Here is a 14,539-nt window from a genome sequence, read left to right on the forward strand (position 1 = left end):
CCTGGAGGGAGCCTGCTTCTCCCTCTGCCTGTGTCTCTGCAGCACCCCCCCCCCCATGTCTCTCATGCATAAGTAAATAAAATCTTTAAAAAAATAAATAAATAAAGAGAAAACTCTAGAGAGCTTCCAGGAAAGCCCTTGCCTTGGATAAGCCAAGTCTGCTTTAGAGCAAGAAGGAGAAGGGAATGTTCAGAGAAGAGATTGTGATATAAAGGATTCAGGGGGTGACCATGATGAGTTCCAGTAGCCGCACTGGAAGGTTCAGGAGATGGGGACACATTCTGTGTGCTCTTCCCTATCAGGACTCATTATACCTCAATGATTCTTGAATATACTCAGCCATAATTGCTCCAAATCTTGTTTCTCTCCTGTTCCCTGCAATCTTTTTTAGAACTCTTGCAGGAAAAAAAAAAAAAAAAATAGAACTCTTGCAGGAAGCTCTCAATCCAGCCACCATGTTTACCAGCTGCCCTTTTTTATTTCCACCAACTTGTATGTGCTTTCTTGGTCATTTCCTCATTGTTGCCTTCAAATCCACCACTTCTCGGCTTGACTGTGTCCGGTCTAGATTTTATTCTGCTTAATGCACTTATTTCAATGACTGTATTTTTTATTTTGAGGACTCTAACTGGTTTGTTTTGTTTTGTTTTGTTTTTTAAATATACACTCTTCGCACTCTATTTCCATCAGCTTTTGTTTAGGATTCCATGTTTTTTCTTGCGAAGGTGTTCCTTTATCTCTTTGGGGCTCTGAAACATTTATTTCAATATCAGCTTCAGATTGCTCTGTTATTTTCATATCATCTTCAGAGAATCCATGTTCCTCTTGTAGGAGCCATGTGCCATGCTTTGTGCAACTGTCCTCTTCCTCTTGTGCTTTGGAATTCTAGATTGCAGGCTCATCTTGAAGGGTTGCTTTTTGTTGGTCTTGCTCATCTCTACCTCCAAATCTATTCCCTTTTAAGTAGCAGTTTTGTGATTGTCTCCACCCAGCTCCCAACTCAGAACCAAGCTTCAATCTTGTAGCTCCGGGCTCCCACCCTTGATCATGTTGGAGAGCTCCAAGATCCAGTCACCTGGTCACAGGGGGCCTTGCAAAGGTCCTAGCTGCAGGGTAATGTCTGTGTCTACCTTCATCCCATTATCCCTCTTTCCATCCTCAATTCACTTCCTGATTTGACATTATGAAGCCACACCAACCCTGTCTCACATAGGGCACCTTTAATCCTGGTACTCAACACGGTGGAACTCTCAGCTGCCTCTGCCTGCCTCTGGGCTCAGAGCCTGTAGGCCTACAGAGCTAGCCCCAACTTATTGTTCTGAGCTTCCTCTCTACAGGTAGTCTATAGGGAGGCCTATCTGGCTTTTTGATTATAGTTTCATACCTACAATGTTATTTGTTTGGACTAGTGTGGTTGGGGACTTGAAGTATGAATTAACTGTGTGATCTGGAGCTGATATGTTTCAGATCTGAATACCCAGAAGGGGATCTGAAGCACAAATGGAAAGAATGGCCTCACTTAGGATTAATTTAATAATTAATTTAATAACTAGTAGGAACTTGGGTATGAAGATGAGAATCAGGGAAAAGTTGCTTCATTAAGACATTCTGAGAATTGGAGGAATATCAACCAATCCTTGATTCTTGAGAAATTATTTTTTACTTTGCACTTTAAAGGTTCAAAACCTTTAGATAAAGTTATCTTAATAAGCCAATGTGAATCATAATTAATAATCACTAATGCTTTTTCCTTTTATAATTATTCTAAACAATTTTTCTGTGTTTTAGACTTCAAAAAATTTACTTATTTGTCTAATTTTACTTATTACTAGTTATAATACTTATTGGCAAGCATTTACTGAGCATCAATTATATGCCAGCCTCTTGCAATGAGAAAATAGGACAAGATAGAGCCCCTGCCCTCATGGAGTCTACAGACATTAAATAAATATGCAATCACAGGGTGAAGCTTTAACTACCATTGTAATAAGTGCTCTCCAGGGCCCTTCTTCCTATTCTCACATAATGTGGCTCCTTTCCCTTTAGGGTTTCATTGAAAATGCCATATCCTCCGAGAATCCTCTCCCCACCTGCCATTATTCTCTGGTTTTGTTCAGAGCCCAGAGTTAAGAAACTTATCACAACTTACTATTGTTTTGATTATTTACTTTAAAAATTCTGTCATCCTAACTAGACTATAAGTTCCACGAGGACAGAGGGCCCATTTTATCTTGTTCTATTGCCTTTACTCTCACTCATTAGCATGATGCCTGGCCCATAGTTGGAATTCAACAAATATTTGCTAAATGAACGGGTAAGTGGCATCAATAAGAGAAAGAGACTTAAGAAATGAATAGGCTTTGGCCAGAGAAATGGGAGAATGTGAGAGGAGTACTGGGTGAGGATGGAGAGAACTTTCCTGGCAGAGAGAGCAACCTGAATCAGCTCCTGGAGGGTGGAAGGAACATAGTATGTCGCAGGAGCATAAAGGAGACCAAGGAAACTGGGGTTACAGGGAGCAAGTAATGGGGTAGGGATCAGCTTGTCTTTGAATATCAAACTGAGGACTTTAAACTTTATTTGAAAGGTCATTGGAAACTGTTGGTGGGGTTTGAGTAGGGAAGTGACTTGCTCAACTTTTTTTTGTAAAATGGTTCTATCCAATATGGCAGCCATTAGCCCCACATGGCTATTTAGATTTAGATTAATTAGAAATAAACAAAATTAAAATTTCATCTTCTTGGTCATATGATCCACATCTCAAATGCTCAAAAGTCACGAGCAGTTAGTGGCTATCTTAATAGAAAGCACAGATATAGAATATTTCCATCATTGCAGAATGATTCTTTGGATAACACTATTGAAAAAGTTGGACACTGCACTGTAGTAAGTGGTTCAGAGGGGATGGTTCCAGTGTACTGTAAAACTTGAACCTAAAGACCTAAATGTGAGATATGAAACCATAAAACTTCTAAAAGAAAACATAGGCAGTAATCTCTTGGACATTGGCCTCAGCAACATATTTATGTGTACATATCCTTGGGCAAGAGAAATAAAAGCAAAAATAAACTGTTGGGACTACACCAAAATAAAAGGCTTTTTTTTTTCTTTTTTTTTTTTGCATAGCAAAGGAAACCAACAAAACAAAAAGGCAACCTACAGAATGAGAGTAGATATTTTGCAAATGACATATCCAATAAGGGGTTAGTGCCCAAAGTATGTAAAAAAAACACCTATACAACTCAACACCTTCCCCCCAAAAAATAATAATCCAATTAAAACTGAACAGAGAACCTCAATAAACATTTTTCCAAAGAAGACATTCAGATGGCTATAGACCCATGAAAAGATGCTCAACATCGCTAATCATTAGGAAAATGCAAGTCAGAACAATAATGAGGGGATCACCTCACATCAGTCAGGGTAGCCAGTACCAAAAAGACAAGAAATAACAAGTGTTGGCAAGGAAGTGGAGAAAAGGAACCCTTGTGCACTGTTGGTGGGAATGTAAATTGGTGTAACTACTATGCAAGATAATATGGAGGTTCCTCAAAAATCAAAAATGAAAATATCATATGATCTAGTAATTCCACTGCTGGATATTTACCCACAGGAAGCAAAAACACCTATCGAAAAGATATATCCACCTCTAGGTTTACTGCAGCAGCAGCAGCAGCATTTACAATCGTCAAGATACGGTAGGAGCCTAAGTGTCCATTGATAGGTGAGTGGATAAAGAAGAGGCTGTGTGTGTGTGTGTGTGTGTGTGTGTGTGTATAGTAATATATAAAAAAGAATAAAATCCTGCCATTTCTGACAACATGAATGGACCTAGATGGAATTATGCTTCCTGAAATAGGTCAAAGATAAATATCATATGATTTCATTTATATGTAGAATCTGATAAATAAAACAAATGAACAAGCAAAAAATAGACTGTTAACATACACTGAAGAAAATGGTGGTTGCCAGAGAGGAAGCGGATGAGAGGACGTGTGAACTAGGTGATGGGGATTAGGAGTTACAGACTTCCAGTTATAAAATGAATAAGTCACAGACAAATAAACTTGAATCTACCCAATGGCAAATGTAAGAACTTTTTGCAAGGGAAAAAAAAAAAACACTTAAAACTGTAATCTCATTGAGACTAATTTTGAGTTTTAAAAGAGCAATTTAACAAGTCAGAACAATGTCAGGGCTTATATGTTCATGAAAACAGGCTGCTCTCAATTTTGAGAAACTGTCAAAACATTTCTAGATGCAGTTCTACAATTTGTATTATCTAATATATATATATAATATATAATATAATTAATTATATATATAATATAATATAATATAATATAATATAATATAATATAATATAATATATATATATATATAGGTTGGTCTGGAGATAATGAACAACAATCTATTAGCAAATTTACTAATTAGGGTCACATCTATGCTTTTTGGGAAACATTAGACACTTGTTTATTTGAAGTAAAATCTCTTTGGCCAACTCCCATAAATATTGGCTGCCTGTCAGAAATGATGTGCCCAGATTTCACGTTTCGCATTTCCTAGCAGGGATCCAGCCCACACAGTGCTTTTGCATAACAACAGCTGTCGGGAAAGCAGACGATCTTACATATACATTGGGTCGTGATTAATGAGCTGACGGTGGTTCCCGGGGCACAGTCACTAGGCCCGAGGTGATGTTTAGCCAAAGCACGCTCTGAGTGGCTCTGAGTGGTGGTGATTACAGCGTCCCTGTGTTGGGGTGGAGCCCAGACGGTCACATGACTGGTAGCAGAGCTCTTTCAGCTGCAGAGGAGTGTTGGGCATGGGCACTGGTTGAGCTGTGTGTCTTGTAGGAATGCGGGTCATGCTGTGAAAGGCGTCTCTTGCTGTGGGTCACAGGGAAAACATCCGGAGCAACACTGGGCTTCTTTCAGATTTTTAGCAGCAGCTACTCTGGGGGTTCTACCATTTTCCCTTGACCACATGTTGATCCAAGCCCTTTCCTGATGCCTTTTTACTTTCTCTTAGCACTGGCTGGTCAGCCCTCCGAGGGACCTCATCCCTTCACGTTGGGTAGTGTGCAGGGTCCTCACTTCTCCAACCACCTCCCTTACTACCTCTCCTCCTGCTCACTTCACTTACCCCACGCAGCGTCTTTTGCTGTCCTTGGATGAGCCGTAAGCCCTCGGCATGGGCCTTTGCATCGGCCACTCCCTCTGCCTGCAACAGCCTTCCCTTGGAGATATACGCGCCTGCTTCCCTCTCTTCCGTCAAGTCAAGTCTTTGCTCAATTGCCGCCTTCCTAATGAGGCCCACTCTGACTTCCTTATTTGCAATTGCAGCCCCCCTGACACAACCCCCTATCCCTGCTGGATCTTCCCTCAGCTGTGCTGTGGGATGGGTCTGTTATGCGCATCTGTCTCCCTCCACTAGATGCAAACTCCAGGAAGGCAGGTATGCTTGTCTGTTTTATTTACTGAGCCCAAACCATCAGAACGGTGTCTGGCACAGACTAGGTGTCAATAAATACCGTGGAATTGATTTAGATTGGGCCCATGTCAAGACGGAGAGAGACCAAGCATCAGATTCACAATCACCAGGAGATTGGCATCACATTTGTAGGTTATTTTCTGCCTTTTGTCAGAAACTTCTAACTCTTTTTAGAAAGCAGGCATTCTAACTTACATTTTCTCCTTATAAGGCCCAGTCCTCCCCTGGCTCTACAAGCTGTGAGACCAAGACCGAAAGCCTCCAACTAACTTCTAGGAGCCCCTCCCGGAGGAGTGCAGCGCAAGTTAAGAAATGGGCCTCTGGTTACAATTTATAGGTTTAATGGAGCTAATCTAGGTAAAATCAATCAAAACATGTGTCTCTGCTGAACTTATTTATCCAACGTGGAAAATGAAATTGTAAAGGAGGTCAGAACATAAATTACAGGGTCACTTGGTTTACAACATAAAATGTAGGGAGAAAAGTAACAAGATCAATGTGATGGGCTCTGAAATTTTGTGTCTGGAGCCCCCAGGTTAGGGGGTAAAGGCCCGCGGTGGAGTCGGCTCTGCACCCAGGCAGCTGGACATTTCATCTCTTTCTCACCCCAAACTTCCCACATAGAAGTAGACTACTCCTGGCACCCAAGGAAATCAGTGATGCCTTCCTGTGCTTCTCTCAAAAAAAAGGTACCTTGATCTAGTTTGTGTCATGAGGATCATATATGAAGTAGTTTCCATTTTTAAGAAGCGAGAAGATCGTGAAATGAATAATTTCTGGAAGAAACATTAGAATTAACACTTTGGGGCTGTACATGATGGCACCAGGGATGCCATTTATAAGGGGGCGGGCCGCAAATAGATGGACATCGTGTCGGTAGCACAAAACCCCAAAACAACAGATAACGAAAAGCTCCCCAAAAGGGATGACTAAAAATTTGGCCACTTCTTGTTCATCCTTGTCCTCATCTGTGCTGCCGTAGGTAGCACACGGCTGCCCCTACGCGGAAGCTGAGCAGCATCACTTGTTCTTCATTCCCAAGTTGAGACCTCCTTCATCCCAACCTGTAGTGTTACTTGAGCAATTTGAACATAGATTCCGCTGTAAAGCCCTCTTCTGCGTCAGTGCTCATCCCTGAAGCCAGAAGCACTGCCCCATACCTTGTCCATCCTTAATAGTATTTTTATTTTAAGCTACGTTTTAAATAAATGGAGACCTGCCTGGGTGGCTCCCATCTACCGGAAAGATGACAATCTGTTTCACGATAGGCTTGTCACATCTTAGCCAATTTAGTCACACTGCCAATGCTGTGGGATAAATACTGCAATCTCTAACATTTAGGGCAGTTCTTTCACCTTTTCAATCAATGTTAAATTTTTTTTTTTTTTTTTGAATCTCTGGTTTTTTTCCTAACTGCAGAACAAGGAGTACTTCCTTAGTTGCACATCCTTTACCTCAGGCGTGATCTTGGCAAGAAATACAAGGTTCGTTTGTTCTGTTTAGAGGTTCTGATAGTTTTTTTTTTTTTTGAGTGCGTTTAATATTTATGTTAAAAAATTTTAAAAAATTGTAAGCATTTTTAAAAGACAGTCTTTTTTATTAATTTAAGTTCCTAGAGAATCAGGGATATTTGTGCACTGACAGCATTCATTTGTTTCTGTCTAGAGACAGAAAGCGAAGCAATTCTATGAGTGGGCGGCCCGGCGAGTCTCATGCACAGGAAGGGGAAGTGGAATGAGGACAGAGGCACGCGGAAAAAAGCAGCAGCAGTAACTCATGTTGGGGAGGAGGGGAGGCGTGTGGCGTTTTGTGGACGCCGCAGTGACCCATTTTTGTGCTTTGCAAAAATCACAAAGTAGCCTGACTTTGCCTCATTTCTTTCTTCTTCTTTTTTAATTCAATGATTTTATTTATTTATTCCTGCAAGACCCAGAGAGAGAGAGGCAGAGACACAGGCAGAGGGAGAAGCAGGCTCCATGCACTGGGAGCCCCACGGGAGACTGGATCCTGGAACCCTGGGGTCACGCCCTGGGCTGAAGGCCGGGAGCCCCCCAGGCACCCCAGCTTTGTCTCATTCCATTCTGGCCTCAGGGCAGCCTTGGGCAAGGCTGGCCCCTGGGTCCTGCCTCTGTCTCCTGGGAGAGCCCCGTGGCCCCACTGTGCGCCCCAGGGCCAGCTTCTCCACGCCAGGGTTTGCTCTTCTTCCTCTCCCAATAGCTCCAGTCACTCCTCTAGAACTGGCGGATCTCACTACCTTACGTGGGCCACACTGCCCCTCTGCAGCAGGCACAATGCAGTTTTAGCTTGGGGTGGTTAAGAGAGTGAACAGAAAGGAAATATTCTCTCCAGAAAAGACGGTTCGCCAGTGCTCCCTGGTCCCCTTTCTAAACAATCGGCTTTTTTTTTTTTTTATTGGAGTTCAATTTGCCAACATATAGGGTAACACCCAGTGCTCATCCCACCAAGTGCCCCCTCAGTGCCCGTCACCCAGTCACCCCAACCCCCACCCACGTCCCCTTCCACCCCTTGTTCCTTCCCCAGTTAGGAGTCTCTCGTGTCCTGTCTCCCTCACTGATATTTCCCACTCGTTGTCTCTCCTTTCCCCTTTATTCCCTTTCACTATCATTCATTTGGTGAATATAAAAAATAGTGAAAGGGAATAAAGGGGAAAGAGAGAAAATATAAAAAACAATGGGCTCTTTAGAGAGCTGATCCTTCGCTCCTCCCCAGCTTGTGCTTGACGTGGCCTTCCCTGGTGTCACTAGATGAACATTTGGCAACAAGACAAAAACAAGGCAATGACCGTTTCTTACGGTAGAAGTGATGATAAATGCGAATTTTCATTTGCATTTTGTCTTAAAAGAAGCATTGTCGGAAGTTTTTAATAATCTCCGAGGAAGAGAGAAATTTTTTATTTACCCTTAGTTGAAACTTCCTCTGCTCTTGTCACCCCCAAGCCTCGTAAAAGTTCTTTGACCCTGAACTTTTTTTTTTTTTTCCCTCCCAGTTCCTTTATTTCTTTTTAAATAGAAAGCGAACATCTCTTGCTTCTGGCATTTAGAGGAGCTTCTGTTATTCGCTACTTGCTGTTTCTTTTTTATTATTTGGAGATTGTACCTCCTTGTCTCTCTGCACGTTAGTGTGACTACATACAAATTAATTTGTGGGATATTTTATGGTATACTGGGTGTAATCAATTTGTTATCATTTATAAAACTTAGGAACACCGCAGGCCACACAGTTGCCATCACTGCCATCTCTCCACATACAGGTTTATTCAAAAGATGCAGCTCAGCTCACCACGTATCCATAAGCTTTGTCCCAGGCTGGACGCCAGGGAGGGAGAGCGGCCGGGCAGGCGAGGTGCTGCCTGTGGGTTGGCCGGCTGGGGATTTGGGGCCCTTAGCTGATCCCTCCCAGCTTTACATTCCTCCTGTAAAATGTGGGGATCCCACTACCACTTCCCCTCAAGGCTGCTGGAGGGTGGAAAGGTCATCTGAGTTAGGAGGCGAGGTCACAGTACCGAGAAAGCCGTTGTCCTTTTCTGAGGATAAAGTGGAGGATTGCTAGATGCCGTCCTTCAAGGAGCTGACGGGGGAGGGACTGGGCTCCACCACCCAGTGACATTACTGGGAAGACTGGAGGCATCTCACTCATTCTTGGGGGCATGTTGGGGACGGGGGTGGGGGGGCACCAGCAGGAGAAGCGCTGGAGAGGGAATCCGCAGTAAAGCTGGCCCAGTAAAGCTGGCCAAGCGCTGGTGGAAGGTGAGGGAGCAGGTGAAGGAATGAAGCTAGCAGGCGCGGTGGCGTCCGGCACTGGGAGCACAGCGTCAAGAGCTATAGATGTGACAAGGGCAGTTCCCGGTGGCCAGACCGGGGACAGGGAGGGAGCAGCGGGGAATGTGGCTGGAGGGGCAAGTGAGGCCCGCATCTCAAAGTCCCTGTGTTCAAAGCTTAGTACCTTGGGCATTATTTACCCCAAGGACCACAGGACTCTGGAGGCAGTTTCCTTTATCACCACTGGCACCCCTTCCAAGAGGGTACTTAAATTTTTTAAGTGGATAAAGGAAATTGTTTAGAAATGATTGTTTCAACACATTTAAAAAAATGTTTCTGTCTCTGGGCCTAAATGTCAGAGTAAATTATACTGTTGTTCCTAAGACATAGTGACAGTTGGCCGTGTGTGCCCTGGCCCCTCTCTTGATTTTTCTTGCCCTTTCATTCCTTACCTGTCCCTCATCCCACCCCCTGCATTTTGAAGATGCCCATTCCTTATGTGTTTGATTCATGGTCTTTTAGAGGTGCATGTGTCCTCATACAAGATACACTGTTGGGGCCCCCGGGGGGCTCCGTGGTTGAACGTCTGCCTTGGGCTCAGGCAGTGATCCGGAGTCTCGGGATCGAGTCCCACATCGGGCTCTCTGCATGGAGCCTGCTTCTCCCTCCGCCTGTGTCTCTGCCTCTCTCTCTGTGTCTCTCATGAATAAATATATAAAATCTTAAAAAAAAAAAAGATAGTGTTGTTTTCTGTGTGTTTTTAAATTCATCTACTTGGTACTGCGTTATAAATCTCGTCTTGCCTCTAGTCTTGCATCTTTTCCCCCCTGATATGAAGTGTCCATGTTGCTACGTGTCCATCTAGCTAGTTGCTTTCAAGTGCTGCAAAGTCCACCCACGGTATGCATCGTAGCATTGTTTATAAAAACAGTTGGAAAGAACCTCAATTCGCACACTAGGGAACGGTTAAGTAACCTGGGTACCTTAGCAGTGTGAAACTGTGTCTTCATTAACAACATTCTGGATGCCGTGGAAAAGGTGTTTATACCATGTGAAGGGAGAGAAGCAGACAAAATTGAGGGAGAGAAGCAGACAAATTGTCTTTACCCTATGAAAGCCACCATGTAACAAATACATATTCATGGGGCCAAGGGCTGGAAAGGATCAGAAAAGAATGAAAACGACTCTGTATGTCGGAGCGGGAACTGTGGGAAACGTTTCTCCTGTAGCTGTTAGTAATGATTAGGGTGTGCCTGGGGATTTGGCCTACACCCCATAAGTTTTCCCATAGAATGATCTCGGGGGGAGGGAAGAGACCAGAGAGATAATCCGCTGCCTGTTCCAGCGCTGGCATCTGGACGACCCTCCTCAGCCAGAAAGGTGTGCTCTGCGGTCCCGGCAAGTGCATTTGCCACCGCCCAGGGGACATAGGATGGAAATTAAAAATCCCTTTCAGAAGACTGAGATCCAGTGCTGCCAGATTTAACTGTCTTCAAGAAAAGTGAAGTGCATGAAAAGTCACGTAGCATTATTCTTCCATTTGTGCAAAAAAATAAGACACAGACTTGTACAGGCCTGGAAAACTCCTGGAAGGCAGAGACAAGAAACGGTCAACAGTGACTGCCCCCCCCCCCCCCCAGGTGGCGATGGGGGAATCTGGGGTAGGAGGGGCGCCAGCTTTTCTTCAAATTATGAGAGAAGTATTTACTATCTTCTTTTTAAAAACCACGCACCAGGTACCGATTTTTCCAATTAAAATTTTATTTCCCCAAGTTTGAATCCCCAAACTTCCTGGCCTTGAGGTCTTAAAACATCGCTTTGCAAACGTCTTCCTTTTTGACTCATTACAAGGAGTCTTCCAAAGTAACAGATCCCGGAGCCCACACCTGGGAGTCCCAAACCTGCACTGGCTTGCAGGGGGGCTGGGGGGGCTAAGCCCCTGGAGGGCCGCTCACCGCGCTCACTCGGCCGCTGGCGGGGGCCAAGGACTGGGCCGGGCCCCCACCGCGGCTCGCGGAGGCTCCAGCAGCACAGCCACGCGCCCGACCGCGCGGGGTCGCCCTGCCCGCTGCGCCCGGGACTCCCGGGGGCCGCCCCCGCCCCGCCCCCCGGCCGCCTCTCCTCCCGCGCACCCCCGCCCCGCCCCCACGCATTCTCCGCCCCGCCCCGCCCCGCCCCTCCCCCGCCCGCGCGCCGTCCCGCCTTCCCCCGGTGCACCCCCCTTCCCCCTCGGCACCGTCCGCCCCTCCCCCCACCCCCGGGACCGTCGCCCCGCCCCTCCCCCCTCCCCCGGCGCATCCTCTGCCCGCGTCCCGCGCACCCTCCCCCTCCCCCTCCCCCCACCTCCGCGCCCGACCGTCCGCCCCTCCCCGCCCCTCCCCCGCCGCCGCGTCACCCGCGCCCTCGCGAGCACCCAGCCCGGCCGCGCGGGGGGAGAGGCCGCGTCTCGGTGGGGTCGCCCCTGGGCCCGGCGCTAAATTCGAACCCTGCGGGCGCGGCTGGCGACTGGGCGGGGACAGCGGGCTCCCGAGGGCGCCTCCCGGGCCTGCGCCGCCCGGAGCACGCGTCCGCCCGCCGTTCCCGCCGCGCCCGGCCTGCGGCGTCGGGGCGCGCCCCGCGGGGGAGCGGGCGGCATGGACCGGGGGGGCCCGGCCGGAGCCCGGAGGCACGTGCTGCTGCTCCCAGGTACGGGGCGGGGGGGGGGGACGGGGGGATGGGGGCACGTGCTCCTGCTCCCAGGTACGGGGCGGCGGGGGGACGGGGGGATGGGGGCACGTGCTCCTGCTCCCAGGTACGGGGCGGGGGGGATGGGGGCACGTGCTCCTGCTCCCAGGTACGGGGCGGGGGGAGGGGGGACAGTGGGGGATGGGACCAGGGGGCACCGGGGATGTGCTCCTGCTCCGGGTACCGCGCCCGGGGACGGGGACCGGGAACGGGGTGCCGGGGACCTGCGCGCGGCGGGCTCGCACCTGCCGGTGGGCTCGCACCTGAGCTGCGGATGCGGATGCGCCCCCTCCGCGCCGCAGCATCGCTCCCACCCGAAGCGCAGAAACGGACCGAGCACCTGGGGGCGTGGGGAGGGCGCGGGAGGAGGGCGGGGAGGGGACTGCAGGGAGCGCCCCGGGGGTGCTGCTCTGGGTGCGCTTTCCCGCCCCCCCCCCGCCCCCCGCGACCCCTGGTCCCCACGGGGCGAATCCAGTACTCAGAACCCATAGGCCCCGAAGGGGCTGGGACACTGCGCAAACCGGCGGGGCCTAGGGCAGCCAGGGGGACCCGGGTGAGGGGTGGTTTGGGGAACCCCTGTGAGGCGGGTGAGCCAGGCCTTGTCCCCCTGGGGATGCCCGCCCCCCAGGGTGTGCAGGCCGGGGATGCTGCAGGCTCCGATGATGGCCAGAGCCCGAGGAGAGGAGTGCGGCCTCTGGGGTGGCCCCGGATGCGCTGGCATAACGCCCGAATTAAGGGAAACTTGGTTTTAATTTTCACTGTATCTAACTTTAGGGTTAGCTCAGCACAAGCGGCATTGGTCCAGCAGAGAGCTCTGGTGACGTTCCTTACCCAGCAGCCTAGAGTCTCACGATGAAAACTGAACATTATGACATGCCCGTCAACGATGATATTTGCATGTGTTTTTTTTTTCTCTCTTTATAAAGAGGTGGGATGTACAGTCAAGTACACACAATTAAGCGTGCAGTTCAGCGAATGCAGCCTAGTACGTGCGTGTTGTCTACACCCCAGCCCTGATCCTGCAGGTGCACGCGCAGAACACCTGTCCTTGGGGAGCCTTGGTAACCGCGCTGACCCCTGACCACTGTCCCTGGGAATTTGCTTTCCCTGTTTGGGGGGGCGGGCGCCCCTTCAGTGTGGCCTCTTTGGCTTCCTTGGTATCTGCACGTTCATCCCAGTCGTGTAGAGCCGCGGCTTGGTTTACTGGCTGGTTTGTGTGTTCGTTGCTGTATGTATTTTATTGAATGACTGTCCGTGACCATTTCCTCTACTGCCAGTGGGCATTTGGCTCGTTTCCAGCTTGTGACTGTTGTGACACTTGTGAGAACATTCTTTGAGGAGGCCCCGTCTGGGTGGAGCGCTCATGCCCCTGCGGCCTGTGCTCAGGAGTACAGACCTCTGTGGTTCTAGGTACCCCTGTGTTCAGCTCTAGCAGCAGCTGCTAACTGGTTTCCCCAAGGGCTCCTGCCAACTTGCACTCCACCAGCAGAGCGGTCCACATCCTCGCTAGATGTGTGTGTACTAAAACCCGGGAAGCATAATGCCAGGTTTTGGTAGAATCTATCACAGATCATGCCTTCCATTATGCTTCATGTTGTTGCTAGGCTCTAGCAGAGGTCGTGCCCGACGTTAGAAAAATCTTCGCTCTTGTCACATCAATTCAGTGAGATTTTCAGGGTAGGAACTCTAATCATTCGTTCCCAATAGAGGGCATTTCTATTATTCAGATACACGCGACGACTGAGGATAATTTGAGTTTCTTATTTTGTTCTGTTTCATCGGCATTGACATTTTCATTCTTCAAATGTGTTTGTATCCTCATCGTATTAAACAACACAAAAAAAACTTTAAAATGATTAAATATCGATTGCGTCCCCAAAAATGATAGGTTCAGTGTGTACTTCTGGGCAGTGCGAGTTTCAGTGCGGTTCCTGTTCATAGTTGAGATGTCCTGTGACCTTTGAACTCGTTAGGGGAAGCTGAGCCAGCTGTTGGGGAACTGTGCTGCCAGCGAAGGCTGCTCCTGTCCTTCCGGCCGGCCTTGAGTGCCACCTGCAGGCTCTGATGCACAGCCGGGGTGGCTTGGGAGTTCCTGCAGTGCAACAGTGCTGCTCAAACTTGAGGGCATCGGTCACCTGGGGAACTGCGCCCCAGCCCCACAGCTCTTGATTCAGTGGCTCTGGGATGGGGCCTGAGAATGTGCATTTCAGACAGGTTCCCAGATGATGCCGCTGCTGCCGGTCTGCGGACACTGCGAGGAAGCACGGCACTGAGACAGCCCTTGCGAGCGGGTTGGGAGGTAGGAATGGGCAGCCCGGGTTTAGCTCTCCTTGTGTGGGCAGAGTTAATGTTGTCGGGGGCGCACATACGCACAGGCTGTGAGGCCTGTCTTCACAGGTACATGCTGCTGCTGGTGGTGCTGGTGCTGGTGCTGGTGGTGGTGGTGGTGGTGGTGCTGGTGGTGGTTTCTAGCAGATGAGAAATCAGCCCCAGTAGGTAGTAAATTTGAGAGAAAGAGACTGTGTCCTGGTTGGAGTGAGCAC

The 14,539-nt window shown here is 48.4% G+C and overlaps 1 protein-coding gene across 7 annotated transcripts in view; it reads left to right on the forward strand.

Moving 5' to 3' along the window:
• The window catches only part of RNASEH2B (ribonuclease H2 subunit B), a 161,649-nt gene that overhangs the window by 80,344 nt on the left and 66,766 nt on the right, over positions 1-14,539 (forward strand). For 3 of the 7 annotated variants that reach the window (XM_072783223.1, XM_072783220.1, XM_072783221.1), the window contains exon 1: positions 12,868-13,057. The exons of 1 other annotated variant lie outside the window; for it this stretch is intronic. In XM_072783223.1, coding sequence (XP_072639324.1) covers positions 12,883-13,057 — 175 coding nt within the window. In that variant the 5' untranslated portion in view covers positions 12,868-12,882. Of the gene's footprint in view, positions 1-11,676; positions 11,958-12,867; positions 13,058-14,114; positions 14,296-14,539 lie in introns of those variants that run through there. 3 more of the 7 variants (XM_072783226.1, XM_072783222.1, XM_072783225.1) reach the window with 3 other exon arrangements.

Source organism: Canis lupus, chromosome 17 (assembly GCF_048164855.1).
Source record: "Canis lupus baileyi chromosome 17, mCanLup2.hap1, whole genome shotgun sequence".
NCBI lineage: Eukaryota > Metazoa > Chordata > Mammalia > Carnivora > Canidae > Canis > Canis lupus.